This window comes from Amphiprion ocellaris, chromosome 8 (assembly GCF_022539595.1).
Source record: "Amphiprion ocellaris isolate individual 3 ecotype Okinawa chromosome 8, ASM2253959v1, whole genome shotgun sequence".
Classification (NCBI taxonomy): Eukaryota; Metazoa; Chordata; class Actinopteri; family Pomacentridae; genus Amphiprion; species Amphiprion ocellaris.
The window spans coordinates 31327426-31342230 of NC_072773.1; the positions used below are offsets into that span (position 1 = coordinate 31327426).

Sequence of the window (14805 nt, forward strand, 5' to 3'; positions counted from 1 at the left end):
AATGTAAAGGAGGCCGTGAAAAACACTCCAGAAAGGTTTTTTTTGAAAAAAAAATCACCATGAATTTTGGCGCAAAAAAAACGCCTTACTATACTATGTCGAAAAAAAATGCCATTTTTCAAACATGTTGTAAAAACGTGCCATATGATGAAATAATGTCAAGGAGGCCGTGAAAAACACTCCAGAAAGGTTTTCTGTGTAACAAAATCACCATGAATTTTGGCGTAAAAAAAACGCCTTACTATACTATGTCGAAAAAAAATGCCATTTTTCAAACATGTTGTAAAAACGTGCCATATGATGAAATAATGTCAAGGAGGCCGTGAAGAACACTCCAGAAAGGTTTTTTTTGAAAAAAAAATCACCATGAATTTTGGCGCAAAAAAAACGCCTTACTATACTATGTCGAAAAAAAATGCCATTTTTCAAACATGTTGTAAAAACGTGCCATATGATGAAATAATGTCAAGGAGGCCGTGAAAAACACTCCAGAAAGGTTTTCTGTGAAAAAAAATCATCATGAATTTTGGCGCAAAAAAAACGCCTTACTATACTATGTCGAAAAAAAATGCCATTTTTCAAACATGTTGTAAAAACGTGCCATATGATGAAATAATGTCAAGGAGGCCGTGAAAAACACTCCAGAAAGGTTTTCTTTGAAAAAAAAATCATCATGAATTTTGGCGCAAAAAAAAACGCCTTACTATACTATGTCGAAAAAAAATGCCATTTTTCAAACATGTTGTAAAAACGTGCCATATGATGAAATAATGTCAAGGAGGCCATGAAAAACACTCCAGAAAGGTTTTCTTTATTGTGATCAAATTTTTTTTTTTTTTATTTAACAACAACAACATTAGACACTTGTAAGACAACAACACCACTCTCGCAGCTGATCTGGCCCACTGGCCACGACGCACAGGTTGGCTCATCCTTGAACCATCCCTTCTGATTGTGAGAATCCACAGGTGCACGTAGCCATTCCCACCGGGCGAAACCTGGGAACAGGGAAAAGAGAAAAAAAATATAGAAACTACCTCACCGACTCAAACACACCACAGAATGAAACAGTGGTCCAAAATGTCACTTAAATGTCATAGTTTAGTGTGTCGTCCAACATGTGGAAAAAAAGTCATAGTTTAAAGTATGTCGTCCAAAATGTGAAAAAAAAACGTTATAGGTTAGTATGTCGTCCAAATTGCGGAAAAAATGTCATAGTTTAGTATGTCGTCCAAAATGGGACAATAACGTCATAGTTTAGTATGTCGTCCAAAATGGGACAAAAATGTCATAGTTTAGTATATCATCCAAAATGGGACGAAAACGTCATAGTTTAGTATGTCGTCCAAAATGTGGAAAAAATGTCATAGTTTAGTATGTCGTCCAAAATGTCACAAAAACAGTATAGTTTAGTATGTCGTCCAAAATGTGGACAAAATGTCATAGTTTAGTATGTTGTCCAAAATGTCACTAAGACGTCATAGTTTAGTATGTCGTCCGAAATGTAGAAAAAATTTCATAGTTTAGTATGTCATTCAAAATGTGACAAAAACGTCGTAGTAGGTCGTCCAACATGTCACTAAAACGTCATAGTTTAGAATGTCGTCCAAAATGGGACAAAAACGTCATAGTTTAGTATGTCGTCCAAAATGTTGAAAAAATGTCATAGTTTAGTATGTCGTCCAAAATGGGAAAAAAACGTCATAGTTTAGTATGTCGTCCAAAATGGGACAAAAACGTCATAGTTTAGTATGTCGTCCAAATTGGGACAAAAATGTCATAGTTTAGTATGTCGTCCAAAATGTGACAGAAATGTCATAGTTTAGTATGTCGTCCGAAATGTGGAAAAAATGTCATAGTTTAGTATGTCGTCCAAAATCTCACAAAAATATCACAGTTCAGTATTTCATCCAAAATGTGACCAAAACGTCATCGTTTAGTATGTCGTCCAAAATGTGACCAAAAACGTCATAGTTTAGTATGTCGACCAAAATGTTAGAAAAACATCATAGTTTAGTATGTTGTTCAAAATATGACCAAAAACGTCATCGTTTAGTCTGGGGTGCAAAATATCACAAAAACGTCATAGTTTAGTATGTCGTCCAAGATGTCACAAGAATGTCATAGTTTAGTACGTCGTCCAAAATGTGGAAAAAAAGATCATAAATCAGTATGTCGTCTAACAAGTGCTGCCCGAGGTAGCTCAACTGGTTGTGAGGACAACTCATAAACAGGACTGCGTCAGAGACAGTGGTTCGATTCCAGATTGTGGCCTTTTACTGCCGGTCCTACGTGTCTTTGTCTATACTTACCTATTGAAAATAGAACAACAACAAAACGACCCGGAAACAACTTAGAAAAAAATCATCATAGTTTAGTATGTCATCCAAAATTCATTAGAACATCACAGTTTAGTCTGTGGTCCAAAATATCACTAAAACGTCATAGTTTAGTATGTCGTCCAAAATGTGGAAAGAAAACGTCATAGTTCAGTATGTCATCAAATAAGTGGTGCCCAAGGCAGCTCTACTGGTTAAGAGGGCGACTCCTAAACAGGACTGTGTCAGAGGCAGTGGCTCGATTCCAGCTCATGGCCCTTTACTGCAGGTCTTCCTCTGTACTTACCTATTGGGGGAAAAAAAAGACCGGAAAAAACATCATAGTTTAGTATGTTGTCCAAAATGTCCTCAAAATGTCACAGTTTAGTTTGTTGTCCAAAATGTTCAAGAAAACATCATAGTTTAGTATGTTGTCCAAAACGTGACAAATACGTCATAGTTTAATATGTCATACAAAATATGACCAACAACTTCATTGTTCAGTATGTCGTCCAAAATGTCACAAATATGTCATAGTTTAGTATGTCGTCCAAAACGTGACTAATACGTCATAGTTTAGTATGTCGTACAATATGTGTAAAAAACATCATAGTTCAGTATGTCGTCCAAAATGTCACTAAAACATCATAGTTTAGTATGTCCTCAAAAATGTCACAAATTTGTCCAAAATGTGTAAAAAATGTCATAGTTTGCAATGTCGTCCAAAATATGACCAAAAACGTCATTGTTCAGTATGTGGTCCAAAATGTCACTAAAACGTCATAGTTTAGTATGTCATCTAAAATGTGACAAAAAAACGTCATTGTTCAGTATGTGGTCCAAAATGTCACTAAAACGTCATAGTTTAGTATGTCGTCCAAAATGTGGAAAGAAAACGTCATAGTTCAGTATGTCATCAAATAAGTGGTGCCCAAGGCAGCTCTACTGGTTAAGAGGGCGACTCCTAAACAGGACTGTGTCAGAGGCAGTGGCTCGATTCCAGCTCATGGCCCTTTACTGCAGGTCTTCCTCTGTACTTACCTATTGGGGGAAAAAAAAGACCGGAAAAAACATCATAGTTTAGTATGTTGTCCAAAATGTCCTCAAAATGTCACAGTTTAGTTTGTTGTCCAAAATGTTCAAGAAAACATCATAGTTTAGTATGTTGTCCAAAACGTGACAAATACGTCATAGTTTAATATGTCGTACAAAATATGACCAACAACTTCATTGTTCAGTATGTCGTCCAAAATGTCACAAATATGTCATAGTTTAGTATGTCGTCCAAAACGTGACTAATACGTCATAGTTTAGTATGTCGTACAATATGTGTAAAAAACATCATAGTTCAGTATGTCGTCCAAAATGTCACTAAAACATCATAGTTTAGTATGTCCTCAAAAATGTCACAAATTTGTCCAAAATGTGTAAAAAATGTCATAGTTTGCAATGTCGTCCAAAATATCACAAAAACATCATAGTTTAGTATGTCGTCCAAAATATGACCAAAAACGTCATTGTTCAGTATGTGGTCCAAAATGTCACTAAAACGTCATAGTTTAGTATGTCATCTAAAATGTGACCAAAAAACGTCATTGTTCAGTATGTGGTCCAAAATGTCACTAAAACGTCATAGTTTAGTATGTCATCTAAAATGTGACAAAAAAACGTCATTGTTCAGTATGTCGTCCAAAATGTGTAAAAAACGTCATAGTTTAGTATGTGGTCCAAAATATCACAAAAATGTCATAGTTTAATATGTTGTCCAAAATATGGCCAAAAATGTCATAGTTTAGTATGTCGTGCAAAATATGAAACAAATGTCATAGTTGAGTATGTCGTCCAAAATATCACCAAAATGTCATAGTTTAGTATGTCGTCCAAAATATCACTAAAATGTCATAGTTTAGTATGTGGTCCAAAATGTCAAAAAACGTCATAGTTTAGTATGTCACTCAAAATGTTGAAAAACCGTCATAGTGCAAGATCATTTTGTTTGTGGATACATCTATATTAAATGGCCACATTCTAGCTTGCCGTGATTTTTGATCATCAATAACTAATCAATAACTGCGCTCTCTGAGTGCTTTTCTAGTTTAGTTAGTGGTCAGACAAAGTTATTTATAGTCACACAATTGTATTTGCTCTGATCATTCATGTTTTCATTAAAGAATGAAACATAATTTTTTCTGCCAGGGTATGTAAGCTTTTGAACAAAACTGCATAAAGTAGCAGACAGTGGCTTAAGTACTGCAAATCTGTTTTAAATACAGAACTTGTTTGACTCCACAAATCTACACTTTTGCTCAGTGTTAATGAATCATTATTTATGTTGACAGCATGTAGTTCAGTGCGTGTTTGTGGCCATCAAAACAATCGGCAACATCGTCCTGGTCACCATGCTGCTGAATTTCATGTTCGCCTGCATCGGAGTCCAACTCTTTAAGGTAAGTTTGTGAACATGTTGCTTCATGGCCATATGCGGTGCGATACTGTGAAGGTCGTATTTCCAGACTAAGCTTAAGTGAGGATAGAAGCCTTGCTGCTGGTGTACTAGATGCGTCACTGATCCTTTCCCTCCCAGGGTAAATTCTACAGCTGCACAGACCCGTCCAAAGTGACTGAGGAGGAATGCCAGTAAGCCAAAGAACATTTGCACATCCTAGATTTCATTTAGTAAAACCATATTGCTATTTTAGAGCAACTATTCACTGTGTCTGCTCTCAGGGGATTCTTCTGGAAGCACATGGAAAATTCCCTACAAGACACAGTGCTGGCGAAAAGAGAATGGCTCAACAGCGACTTCAACTTTGACAACGTGCTCTATGGGATGTTGGCTCTATTCACTGTTTCCACGTTTGAGGGCTGGCCAAAGTAAGCATGGAATAAATCTGGATTTGAGAAATTGCGTCTTCTAATAGGATTTTATCTGTTTGATTGAGTTAGACGTCAGGATATCAGGTTAGGTGGTTATTGCATTGGAAGTAATTCCATCCCCTGGAGTCTGTCCAAATTAGCTTTATTGTATCTCTGAGCTCTAATCTTTGCTCTGCCAATTTTCTCTCTCTTCTCATTTGTTTCCAGGCTCCTGTACAGGGCCATAGATTCAGACGAAGAAGATATGGGTCCGGTGTTCAACAACCGTGTCGACGTGTCGATATTCTTCATCATCTACATCATCCTCATAGCCTTCTTCATGATGAACATCTTTGTGGGCTTTGTCATTGTTACCTTCCAGGAGCAGGGCGAGCAGGAGTATAAGAACTGTGAGCTGGACAAGAACCAGGTACACATACAAAACTGAAAGTGCAGTCAGTCTTGGTACAAATCAGATTGTTGCTGTCGGATAAATGAACTAATTCTCTCCTGTCTGTTCTGGGTCCCCTCAGCGTCAGTGTGTGCAGTACGCTCTAAAGGCCCGTCCTCTGAGGTGCTACATCCCCAAAAATCCCTACCAGTACAGGGTCTGGTACATTGTCACCTCCTGCTACTTTGAGTACCTCATGTTCTTCCTAATTATGCTCAACACCTTGTGTCTGGGGATGCAGGTATGGAAATGAAGGTCATGTTAAAACCTGAAAACACTGAGATTGTACAGAGGGTCCTGACAGATAACATCAAGAGTCTGTTTAGTATCTTTAGATGCTGCTGAGTTGATTCTGTGTCCTGAATCACAAGGGTTTAAGGCTTTTCAGAGCATTTAGTAAAGTACTTTAATATTTGAAACAGTATTTTAATAATGGGACATAACAACTTTACAGTACATTTTTAATCATAGTATATTTTAGTTTTGTGTATTTTGTACTTTAGTATATTTCTCTTATTTCTCATTTATTTGTTTTATTTATACTTCAAATATTTCTGTTCTATTGTAAATCCCAAAATAATTAATTTTGAGCAAAATTAGGGGACCATAAATGCCAGATGCCCTGTCGATTTCTCTACATACATCTTGCGTATTTGTTAATTTTCAGAAAAGCAATGATTTACAAATTTGGTGCCTGTTTTCATGTAACTATAGCTCCAGTTTAGATTATCTTGAAAGTTACAATATTGGCCCGATTTACTTATCATTAAAGGCCAAGTTTATTTGTGTCGGTTTTCTTCCTATTTCTGGATACTTTACAGTATGTTGCTCTAATATTAATACTTTTTTCATCATTGTGTAATTCTTCTATGCCAAATCAGTAGTTCTAACACATTAATGCGAATTTATTTTCAGCACTGTAATCAGTCGGACCATGTTACCAAGCTGTCGGACACTCTCAACTTGATCTTCACCGTGCTCTTCACTGTGGAGATGATTCTCAAGCTCATGGCCTTCAAAGCGAGGGTAAACGCTCTAATGTTTGCTGTTCTAACGGCGACCCACCGAGTCTCAGCTCCTAATCTGTCGGGATGCTTTGTCTTTTCCTGCAGGGCTACTTTGGAGACCCCTGGAACGTGTTTGACTTCATCATCGTCATTGGTAGCGTCGTTGATGTCATCCTGAGTGAAGTCGATGTGAGTACATGAGACAAGATAAGGTCCTCAGATTTCAGGTTCTCATTGCAGGTGCTGTGTATGGAAGTCTCATTTGCTGTCTTCATGACAAACTCCCAGGCTATGAAGTGATTCAGGCTGGAATGTATTTATTCAGTAATCTGATCCAGAAGCTTAGAATTGTGGCCCAACAGGAGAACTATCTGAAAGGACGTGGTCAGTACTGTTGTTGTTTATTTCCACTTCACCTCCTCCATTCTCTCCCTCCTCTGCAACTTGTGCAATCTAAGATGCATTTTCATTCACGAGTTAATCTCATTGAGTGCCTTTAAATCTAAACTACGAGTTCTTGAGGCCGTTTTCACAACATGCACTTGTTTTTTGCAAGTTGCTTGTAAATGTAATTTTTTTCATTAGGTTTTTTTTTTTGTTCATGTTTTAATTATGTTTTAACTGTGTAATTTTACAACTGTGCTTTGTACTTGCTGCTGCCTATCTTGGCCGGGACTACCTTGAAAAAGAGGTTCTTAATCTCAACGGGATCTCTCCTGGTTAAATAAAGGTTAAATTAAAAAATTTTAAATTTCCATCACAAAACTACATGTTATTCGCACAATTTCACGTTACACTCTCTCTTTCAAGCGATTTAATGTCTTATATGTGTTGTGTGAACATTCAGAAAGAGCATATTAGGGATTTTTTTGTTTTTTTTTTGTCATAATGCCAATCTTTTCTGTCACCGTTGCACTGCGTTGTCATCATATTTTCACGCACAAGCTTGTCACAGTTTCACTTTTGTCCATCCACATCCTTTGTCACATCTTTTTCCTGTTCCACTTCTCCTCTTTTTCTCATCCCCATCAATCCTTCTGTCCTCCATGCACCTCACTCCTCATCTGTCTATCCTCCACAGACTGCCCTGGCCTCCAGTGGAGGACTGTACTGTCTCCATGGCTGTGCTGTAAATATCTGATCTGCACTGCACTGCTGCATGAGCCTTGCTGTGTGAGCACTCCACTATGTTCTCTACTAAACCGTAGCGCTACTCTAATGGATCGCGTGTTGCCCAACCTGCTGGTGAAACATCAGCGTTTCGACTGTCAGTCTCATCTTACAGTGCAAATGTAAGATAAGACCTCAAGGGTTTTGCTATATTGTGCTACAGTATGGTTCATACTGTTGATATAAACAGGCCTACATGGCAGCTCTATGTAGAAATTCACAGCAAGTGTTAGTGACGGCTTGACTGACTGAAAACAGTTAATATTTTGACAGTGAAGCGTGTGTATTTTGTCTATTTCGCATGAGATACAAGTTGCAACCATTTAGCTGCTCAGACCAGAAAACTGTACAACTCATCCAAAGTAGAAAAATGACTCTAATATTAACCCTTAAATCCTGTCTAACAGCTGATCATAACTTAGCATTCTATGTTTATGTCCCTACTATTCATGATATTATTCTGTTAAGTACAACTCATGCAACCACCATCTGTAATCTCTTCATTTTGTGCAGGAGACGAATCCTATGCAAGCCATTGCGGTAAGCCTCTAAACTCTCCTAACATTTCAACCTGATGTTTGTGTGTTTTACTTAATGCTTTATTCTCATTCTACTCTGTCTTTTTGTCCTCAGGCCTCTGAAAATGCCTCAGTTTCCATCACGTTCTTCCGACTCTTCCGTGTTATGCGTCTGGTCAAACTGCTGAACCGCTCAGAGGGAATCCGTAATCTGCTGTGGACCTTCATCAAGTCTTTCCAGGTCATTATTTATTCAATTTCTGTTCTCCACTGTGCGTCCTAGTTGTCATGTCCATGACGTGAATGTCTTCTGTCCACAGGCCCTCCCTCACGTAGCTCTGCTCATTGTGATGCTCTTCTTCATCTACGCTGTCATTGGGATGCAGGTGCAGTCGTCAATATTTATTTTATGAAGTTAAATATTGGAATCCTCAATAGATTGTCATTGTGTTCCTGCTTAAAAGTTCCCATATTTGTTCTTGGTGAATGATTCTAATTTTGACTTGTATTGTAACAACCTTCAGATCTTTGGAAAGGTAGCCTTAGTGGACGGCACCCAAATCAACCGCAACAACAACTTCCAGACATTCCCTCAGGCTGTTCTGATGTTATTCCGGTGAGTTTCTAGGCCATGATTTAAACCTCCGAACCCCAAAACACACTATCAGTTTTAAAAGGTATGTTATCATTAAAACATCTCCAAAATGACCCAATCTGAACTGGTGATGTTTCTTCAAAATCACTTCATTTTGCATGACATTGTTTAGACTGACTAAGATGGGACCAATAGACATATGACAAAAATTCAAAGAGTTTCTGGCTGAATTTGGCTGAACTGCAGGCTGTATTTACACAGACACACACACAGTTTACAGAAACCATAGTACGGAAACAAATTTAAAATGTACGGAAAACTTCGTGTATGTTAAGTTCCCATTTTTGTAGTATCCATTAACACCTGGGGAGACTTGGGAAAATGTTGAACATGTTGATTACAGTTATTTACATTTTTGTAAAATAAAGAATCTAAGAAATTCTACTTCTTTTTTAAAAATGATTTGTGCCATTATAGCTCTGTTAAACTGCATTAAGACATTTTATAAATTCTCTGTACTTCTACTTATGTTGTTACTTTTTCCATAGAAGTGTCTTATGGACTTTTTATTGCGGTAAAATTGAGCCCATAGTGAGTAAAAATGTGACAGGAGCAAAAAAAAAAGGCCCAGAAGTTTCCTCAGTTCCAAATGGTTTTCAGCTTTAAAAACAGAGCCAAGATCTTCTTATTTGGTGTGTGTTTCCATACCCAGATGTGCTACTGGAGAGGCATGGCAGGAGGTCATGATGGCTTCAATGTATGGGAAGAAGTGTGACCCCAAGTCTGACTTCCTGCCAGGAGAAGAGTACACCTGTGGGTCCAACTTTGCTGTCTTCTACTTCCTCAGCTTCTACTGTCTTTGTGCCTTCCTGGTGAGAAGCAGCCTCAGGTTCAACAGTTCATTTTTTGAAAGAAATTCTGTTTCTCTAGAAATGCTGAAACAGAAACGCTTATGTGTTGATAAGAATATTTTTATCCTTCCTAACTCAGATCCTCAACTTGTTTGTTGCTGTTATCATGGACAACTTTGACTATCTGACCCGTGATTGGTCTCTTCTTGGTCCACATCATCTGGATGAGTTTAAGAAGATCTGGGCTGAATATGACCCTGAAGCCACGTGAGTGTCAACCTTCGGAATAAAGCCAGATTTTTTGTGGTTGTCACTCAAAGTTCATGTGAAATGTTTGTCTGATCTAACAGGGGGAGAATCAAACATCTGGATGTGGTGACGTTACTGCGACGCATCCAGCCTCCACTGGGTTTTGGCAAGTTCTGTCCTCATCGTGCTGCATGCAAGGTACACACGGCCATAAATGGTGGCATTAGCAAACTAAAAACTGTTAAAAAAATCACATGCAAAGACACAAAAATAAAATGTTTTGTTGTACTGTTTGTCCTGTCTGTAGCGTTTGGTTGGTATGAACATGCCTCTCAACAGTGATGGCACCGTAACCTTCAACGCCACCCTGTTTGCTCTGGTCAGGACTGCACTGAAAATCAAAACAGAAGGTACTTGAAGTGCATCAAAACCTATTTTATACCATCATGGCATATGGGTCAATATATAAATGAGGGAATTTTGAAGTCCATCGGATATATCTTGCATACATTTTTATTGAAGTAAAAAAACTAATGTTTTTTATGTCCATTATGATCATGTCTTTACAAATTCCATAATTATTTATTATGGAAACAATCAATTATTAATAAAAGATGACCGGATATCACTAAAATGTCAACTAAACAACCGTCCCAATTTAATAACAACTACCTTCTAATTAGCTAAACAATAATAAAATGAGCTTATTCAAAAATTATTTCGATTGTGTTCTTTTTATTAAGTTCAGATAATCATTACAGATATTTGTTTTTTTGGCAATATATCAAATTTTACATAGAAAATAGCAAATTGTGTCTGTGTCCTAGAAATCACTTTCAACTAAGTTCCCCATTACAAAAACACCTCTCAAGGAAGTGTGTTAATTCCAGATCACATGACCTGCTCCACATGATGTCATTTCCTCCTGAAGAAAATACTGGCCAGACTCCAAGGCTTTCTGACTTATTTAATATAAAGTAGTGTCTGAGTCAAGTGTGGATTTATGGCATGTCAACAGGTTTACTACAGTATCTTTATATATAATTTTCTATTTCAGTTTTACTCAATTGTATATCTAATATTTAGAAGAATCTTTCTCTAAAATGCCATGTGGTGTTTGATTATAGGCGGTCATGTTGATTTTTGGCCTGAAAACAGCAAAAATGTTGACTATGATACCTGTCAGCTATGTTACAGAAAGCTCAGCAATTTTATATTGACCTATATATTGTATATAATATGTGCATTTCTTTCCCATGTAAAATGCTCTTAAACTGCTCCTCGTAGGTAACTTTGAGCAGGCCAATGAGGAACTGAGAGCCATTATAAAGAAAATCTGGAAGCGCACCAGTATGAAGCTGCTGGACCAGGTCATCCCCCCTATAGGAGGTGAGTCTAAAGTTGCAAATAGCTTGAGCTGCATTTCAGCCTTTACAGAGTAATGCAGCATTTTTCACACAGACATCACTGTGACTTACAGATGATGAGGTGACTGTGGGGAAATTCTATGCCACCTTCCTGCTCCAAGACCATTTCCGCAAGTTCTTGAAGCGTCAGGAGGAGTACTACGGCTACCGACCAACTAAGAAGAGCGCCTCAGGCCCGGAGATCCAGGTGAATATTAGCTCTTAAATAATAAAAATCAACAAAATATTAAATTTGTTATGCATTTATATCTTACCTCGTTTTTCTTGTGCAAGTTCTCCTATTCTTGTCAACACGGTGCCACACATGTGCCTCTGCTCTTCATTTCTGCACATCCTCCATGTTTTTCCAGGCGGGTCTGAGGAGTATAGATGAAGAAGCAGCTCCGGAGATGCACAGAGCCATTTCAGGAGACCTGCAGAATGAGGAAGAGATGGACAGAGCTATGGAGGAGGCTGGAGAAGAGGCCATTTTCCAGGTCTGTGTGCAGCAAAGTGTAGTGCATTTGTTCACACACGCTGCATTATTGTCATTGTTGTGTGTGTTTAATTGTGGTTATTTTAAATTTTGGTAAGATGTTCAGTAGGTAGAGGAGATTTTCTTGGCTTTTGATTCACTGAAAACCTTTCAAAAACCTGAAAAATGCTCAGTGAAATGGACATGGTGTGACATCAGCTGATAAATGCAGATATACGCAATGTGTCTAAAGTCTTCTTTTACATTTTATTACTTATCTTGATTTGATTATTAAAATGGAATTATACTTGTGTGCATTCTTGTCTTGCTTCTGTATTTCCAGCGCTCCCATGGTCTGTTTGGTAACCGTGGGGACTCATTCGCCGCTGAGCCTGAAAACGCTCAGGCCCAGCAGATGGCCAGCCAGCGACCCCTTAAGTTCTCCGAGAGCCAACCTGAGTCTCCACCAAACTCCTCCGCCTTGGTGCCCACCACCGAATTCTTCCCCACAGCTGCACCGAAGAACAACACCAACAACAACGCCTTTGCAGAGTGAGTGCCAACACATGCTCCAAAGCAGACTGATAGCATAAGCTCAGGGACTTATTGCATCTAATGGGAGGCAATCATCTTTCAGCTTTTCATTTGAGAGAGAAGGCAGCCCCGAAGAGTTTTACAATCCCTGTGAGGACGAAGAGCCAGGTAAGGCACAGAAGTCCGATAATTGACTATGAAGAGGTCTTCAGAGACACTTGAAAATTGCTCAGAGTTATAGATAGCCAGCATGCATGCTGGTATCTTTATTAAATTGACTCTGATAAATCATCCTCATGCCTAAATCAGACTTCAATATTAGCTTCATTTTACAGAAACATGGCACAAATTTTCACAAATCCTGTTCTCAGTCAAGCTCCCTGCTTACAAGCATGGTTACTCAGCCGCATATAAATGCAAACAACTGTACATTTCACTCAATAAGGTCTTTTATTTAGGGCTGCTATGGCCGAAGCAGGAAACATCTACCAAAACGAGCCCTCCTCTGCGTTAAAGACCACTTTAAACTGACTCAGACAAAAACTGGCTAAATGAGACTGAAGACATAAAAAGAGGGGCTTCTCTGTACTATATAGCTGTTCCTTGTGTATTTATTTTACTCTTTTCAGACAGCAGACGTTCTTGGAGCTTCACAGTGAGAACCGACAAAACGCAGGTAACATTTTATCGAAGGCTGACTCGTCCAGTGTCACAGATGATGAACAGATCATTGAAGCAATGCGTATTTTTTCTGTTCAGTTCCCTTATGACCCCGACTATGGTGACAGTCAGAGTCAGAGCTCTCGCACCGCAGCCGACCAGCTGGTCCAGGAGGTAAGTGTGGAAGTGACTGATCAACTCTCTCCTTACACACTAATTTAATACCATCTCTGCTACTAGGAAATGTCTTGATCTGCCGTCAGATCTCTCATATATAGGTAATAATAATCTAAATCTCAAGTTAAGGCTACTCCTACAGTGAATTAACTTTATGTCTAATTGAAAAGTGAGCACAGTTTAGGTTTAGTTTGTTCAAGAATCAGTTATATTCATTTCAGAAGAAAAATTTACTTACCAACCAAAAAAGAATTTCAGATTTTTTACATTACCTCTTCAATAGTACCTCCGATCTTTGTCCAGCTTCCTTTAAGCCTGTGGGTTTAGAAAAGTCAGAGATTTTACCAACAATCAAGTTCCTGCTAACAGAGATATACAAGTTATGACAAGTCAATTGAGACCTAGCAAGTTACTGAAGTAATGAGACTTTACAAGAACTAGATAGCCCAATTGTTTTTTTTTTTTTTAACTTATACAATAAAAACAGTGCCACTGAAGGCTTTTTATGTTAGAAGCTCTACATAACAACATAAGTTAACATGGCAGGGACAGCTGTTTTAAACATTTCCATTAATAGTATACAAAATTGTTACCGTATGTGAGAACCTTCCATGTCGTTTTTCTTCAGGCTCTGGTAAAAGGCGGTCTCGTCTCTCAGGCCAGAGATCCCGGCTTTGTGTCTGTAACTAAGAGGGAGATGGCCGACGCCATGCGGATGCCCATTGCTCACATGGAGGGGATGGCTCAGGGCATCCTCAGCGAACGCTCCAGCAGCAGCGCTTCTGTCAAAAAGAGACGCCCCGTCCCCGTTCCTCCAGCTGCTGTCCCTGCTGTGGCAACTCAGGAAACAGGCCGGCCAGATCCGGCTGTGAGGAGAAAGAGACGTCCAATTCCCAAGACTCCCTCCATACAGGAGTCGGAGGCTGACTCCGAAGTGTAGAGGCTGCCACTTGAGTTGAAACAGTTTAATGTGTTTTTTACAGTAGTGGGTGGCTCCACCTCACCTCACTTTGCCAAGCTTGTTGCCTCTTTGACAATCTGATCTGTCAGCCTGGCTCAGGGCCGAGAGACAAGCTGGTCTAAAATATTGTCAAGTGTGGTATAAACTTAACTAAAGAGAAACAATACATCTGATGATTAAACATCTGATTCTTCAGATTTATTGAATAAAAACACGAACTTATGTCAGCGTAAACAGATTGACGCACTTCTTTCTTTGTAGAGTTTGTTGAGGTTATCCATTCCATAGACGTATGGGAAAACCATGTGAGTGAGCAGAGTCTTAAGGCCTCACTGAGGAGGCAGGGCAGTGACTGGTGACTAAAATGTCTGAAGTGGCGTGATGGATACAGAAAGAAAGCAGCTGTCTTTGTTGTGCTGCACTTTACTAAGGACAGAGGGAAAGGAACCAATGGGTGTCCTTGCACTGGCCTGGAAAGGTTTAACTACTGTTTGACGGTTCGGGTGCTGACAGTAAGTAGAAGGATTGTTTTGTTTGTAAAGCAGCGTCCTCCGATCGGTTAGGACCAATTTTCCCT

The 14805-nt window shown here is 38.8% G+C and overlaps 1 protein-coding gene and 1 long non-coding RNA gene across 2 annotated transcripts in view; one reads left to right on the plus strand and one right to left on the minus strand.

Annotated features, from left to right (window-relative positions):
- The window catches only part of LOC111581021 (dihydropyridine-sensitive L-type skeletal muscle calcium channel subunit alpha-1-like), a 34561-nt gene extending 20099 nt beyond the window's left edge, over positions 1-14462 (plus strand). Inside the window, exons 22-45 of the mRNA XM_055012708.1 lie at positions 4658-4765; positions 4903-4955; positions 5046-5192; positions 5403-5604; positions 5708-5866; positions 6541-6651; positions 6738-6821; positions 7714-7761; positions 8316-8342; positions 8436-8561; positions 8641-8706; positions 8845-8936; positions 9628-9787; positions 9906-10033; positions 10117-10213; positions 10323-10425; positions 11303-11404; positions 11496-11629; positions 11793-11918; positions 12240-12448; positions 12534-12598; positions 13060-13106; positions 13190-13264; positions 13896-14462. Of these exons, the coding sequence (XP_054868683.1) occupies positions 4658-4765; positions 4903-4955; positions 5046-5192; positions 5403-5604; positions 5708-5866; positions 6541-6651; positions 6738-6821; positions 7714-7761; positions 8316-8342; positions 8436-8561; positions 8641-8706; positions 8845-8936; positions 9628-9787; positions 9906-10033; positions 10117-10213; positions 10323-10425; positions 11303-11404; positions 11496-11629; positions 11793-11918; positions 12240-12448; positions 12534-12598; positions 13060-13106; positions 13190-13264; positions 13896-14207 (2781 nt within the window). The 3' untranslated portion in view covers positions 14208-14462. The remainder of the gene's footprint in view (positions 1-4657; positions 4766-4902; positions 4956-5045; positions 5193-5402; positions 5605-5707; positions 5867-6540; positions 6652-6737; positions 6822-7713; positions 7762-8315; positions 8343-8435; positions 8562-8640; positions 8707-8844; positions 8937-9627; positions 9788-9905; positions 10034-10116; positions 10214-10322; positions 10426-11302; positions 11405-11495; positions 11630-11792; positions 11919-12239; positions 12449-12533; positions 12599-13059; positions 13107-13189; positions 13265-13895) is intronic.
- On the minus strand, positions 2298-13997 carry LOC129349479 (uncharacterized). The gene is made up of 2 exons (XR_008602494.1): positions 13861-13997; positions 2298-13582 (listed from the first exon to the last, which is right to left on the minus strand). It is a non-coding gene; the product is annotated as an uncharacterized LOC129349479 (long non-coding RNA).
- Positions 14463-14805: the final 343 nt, after the last annotated feature.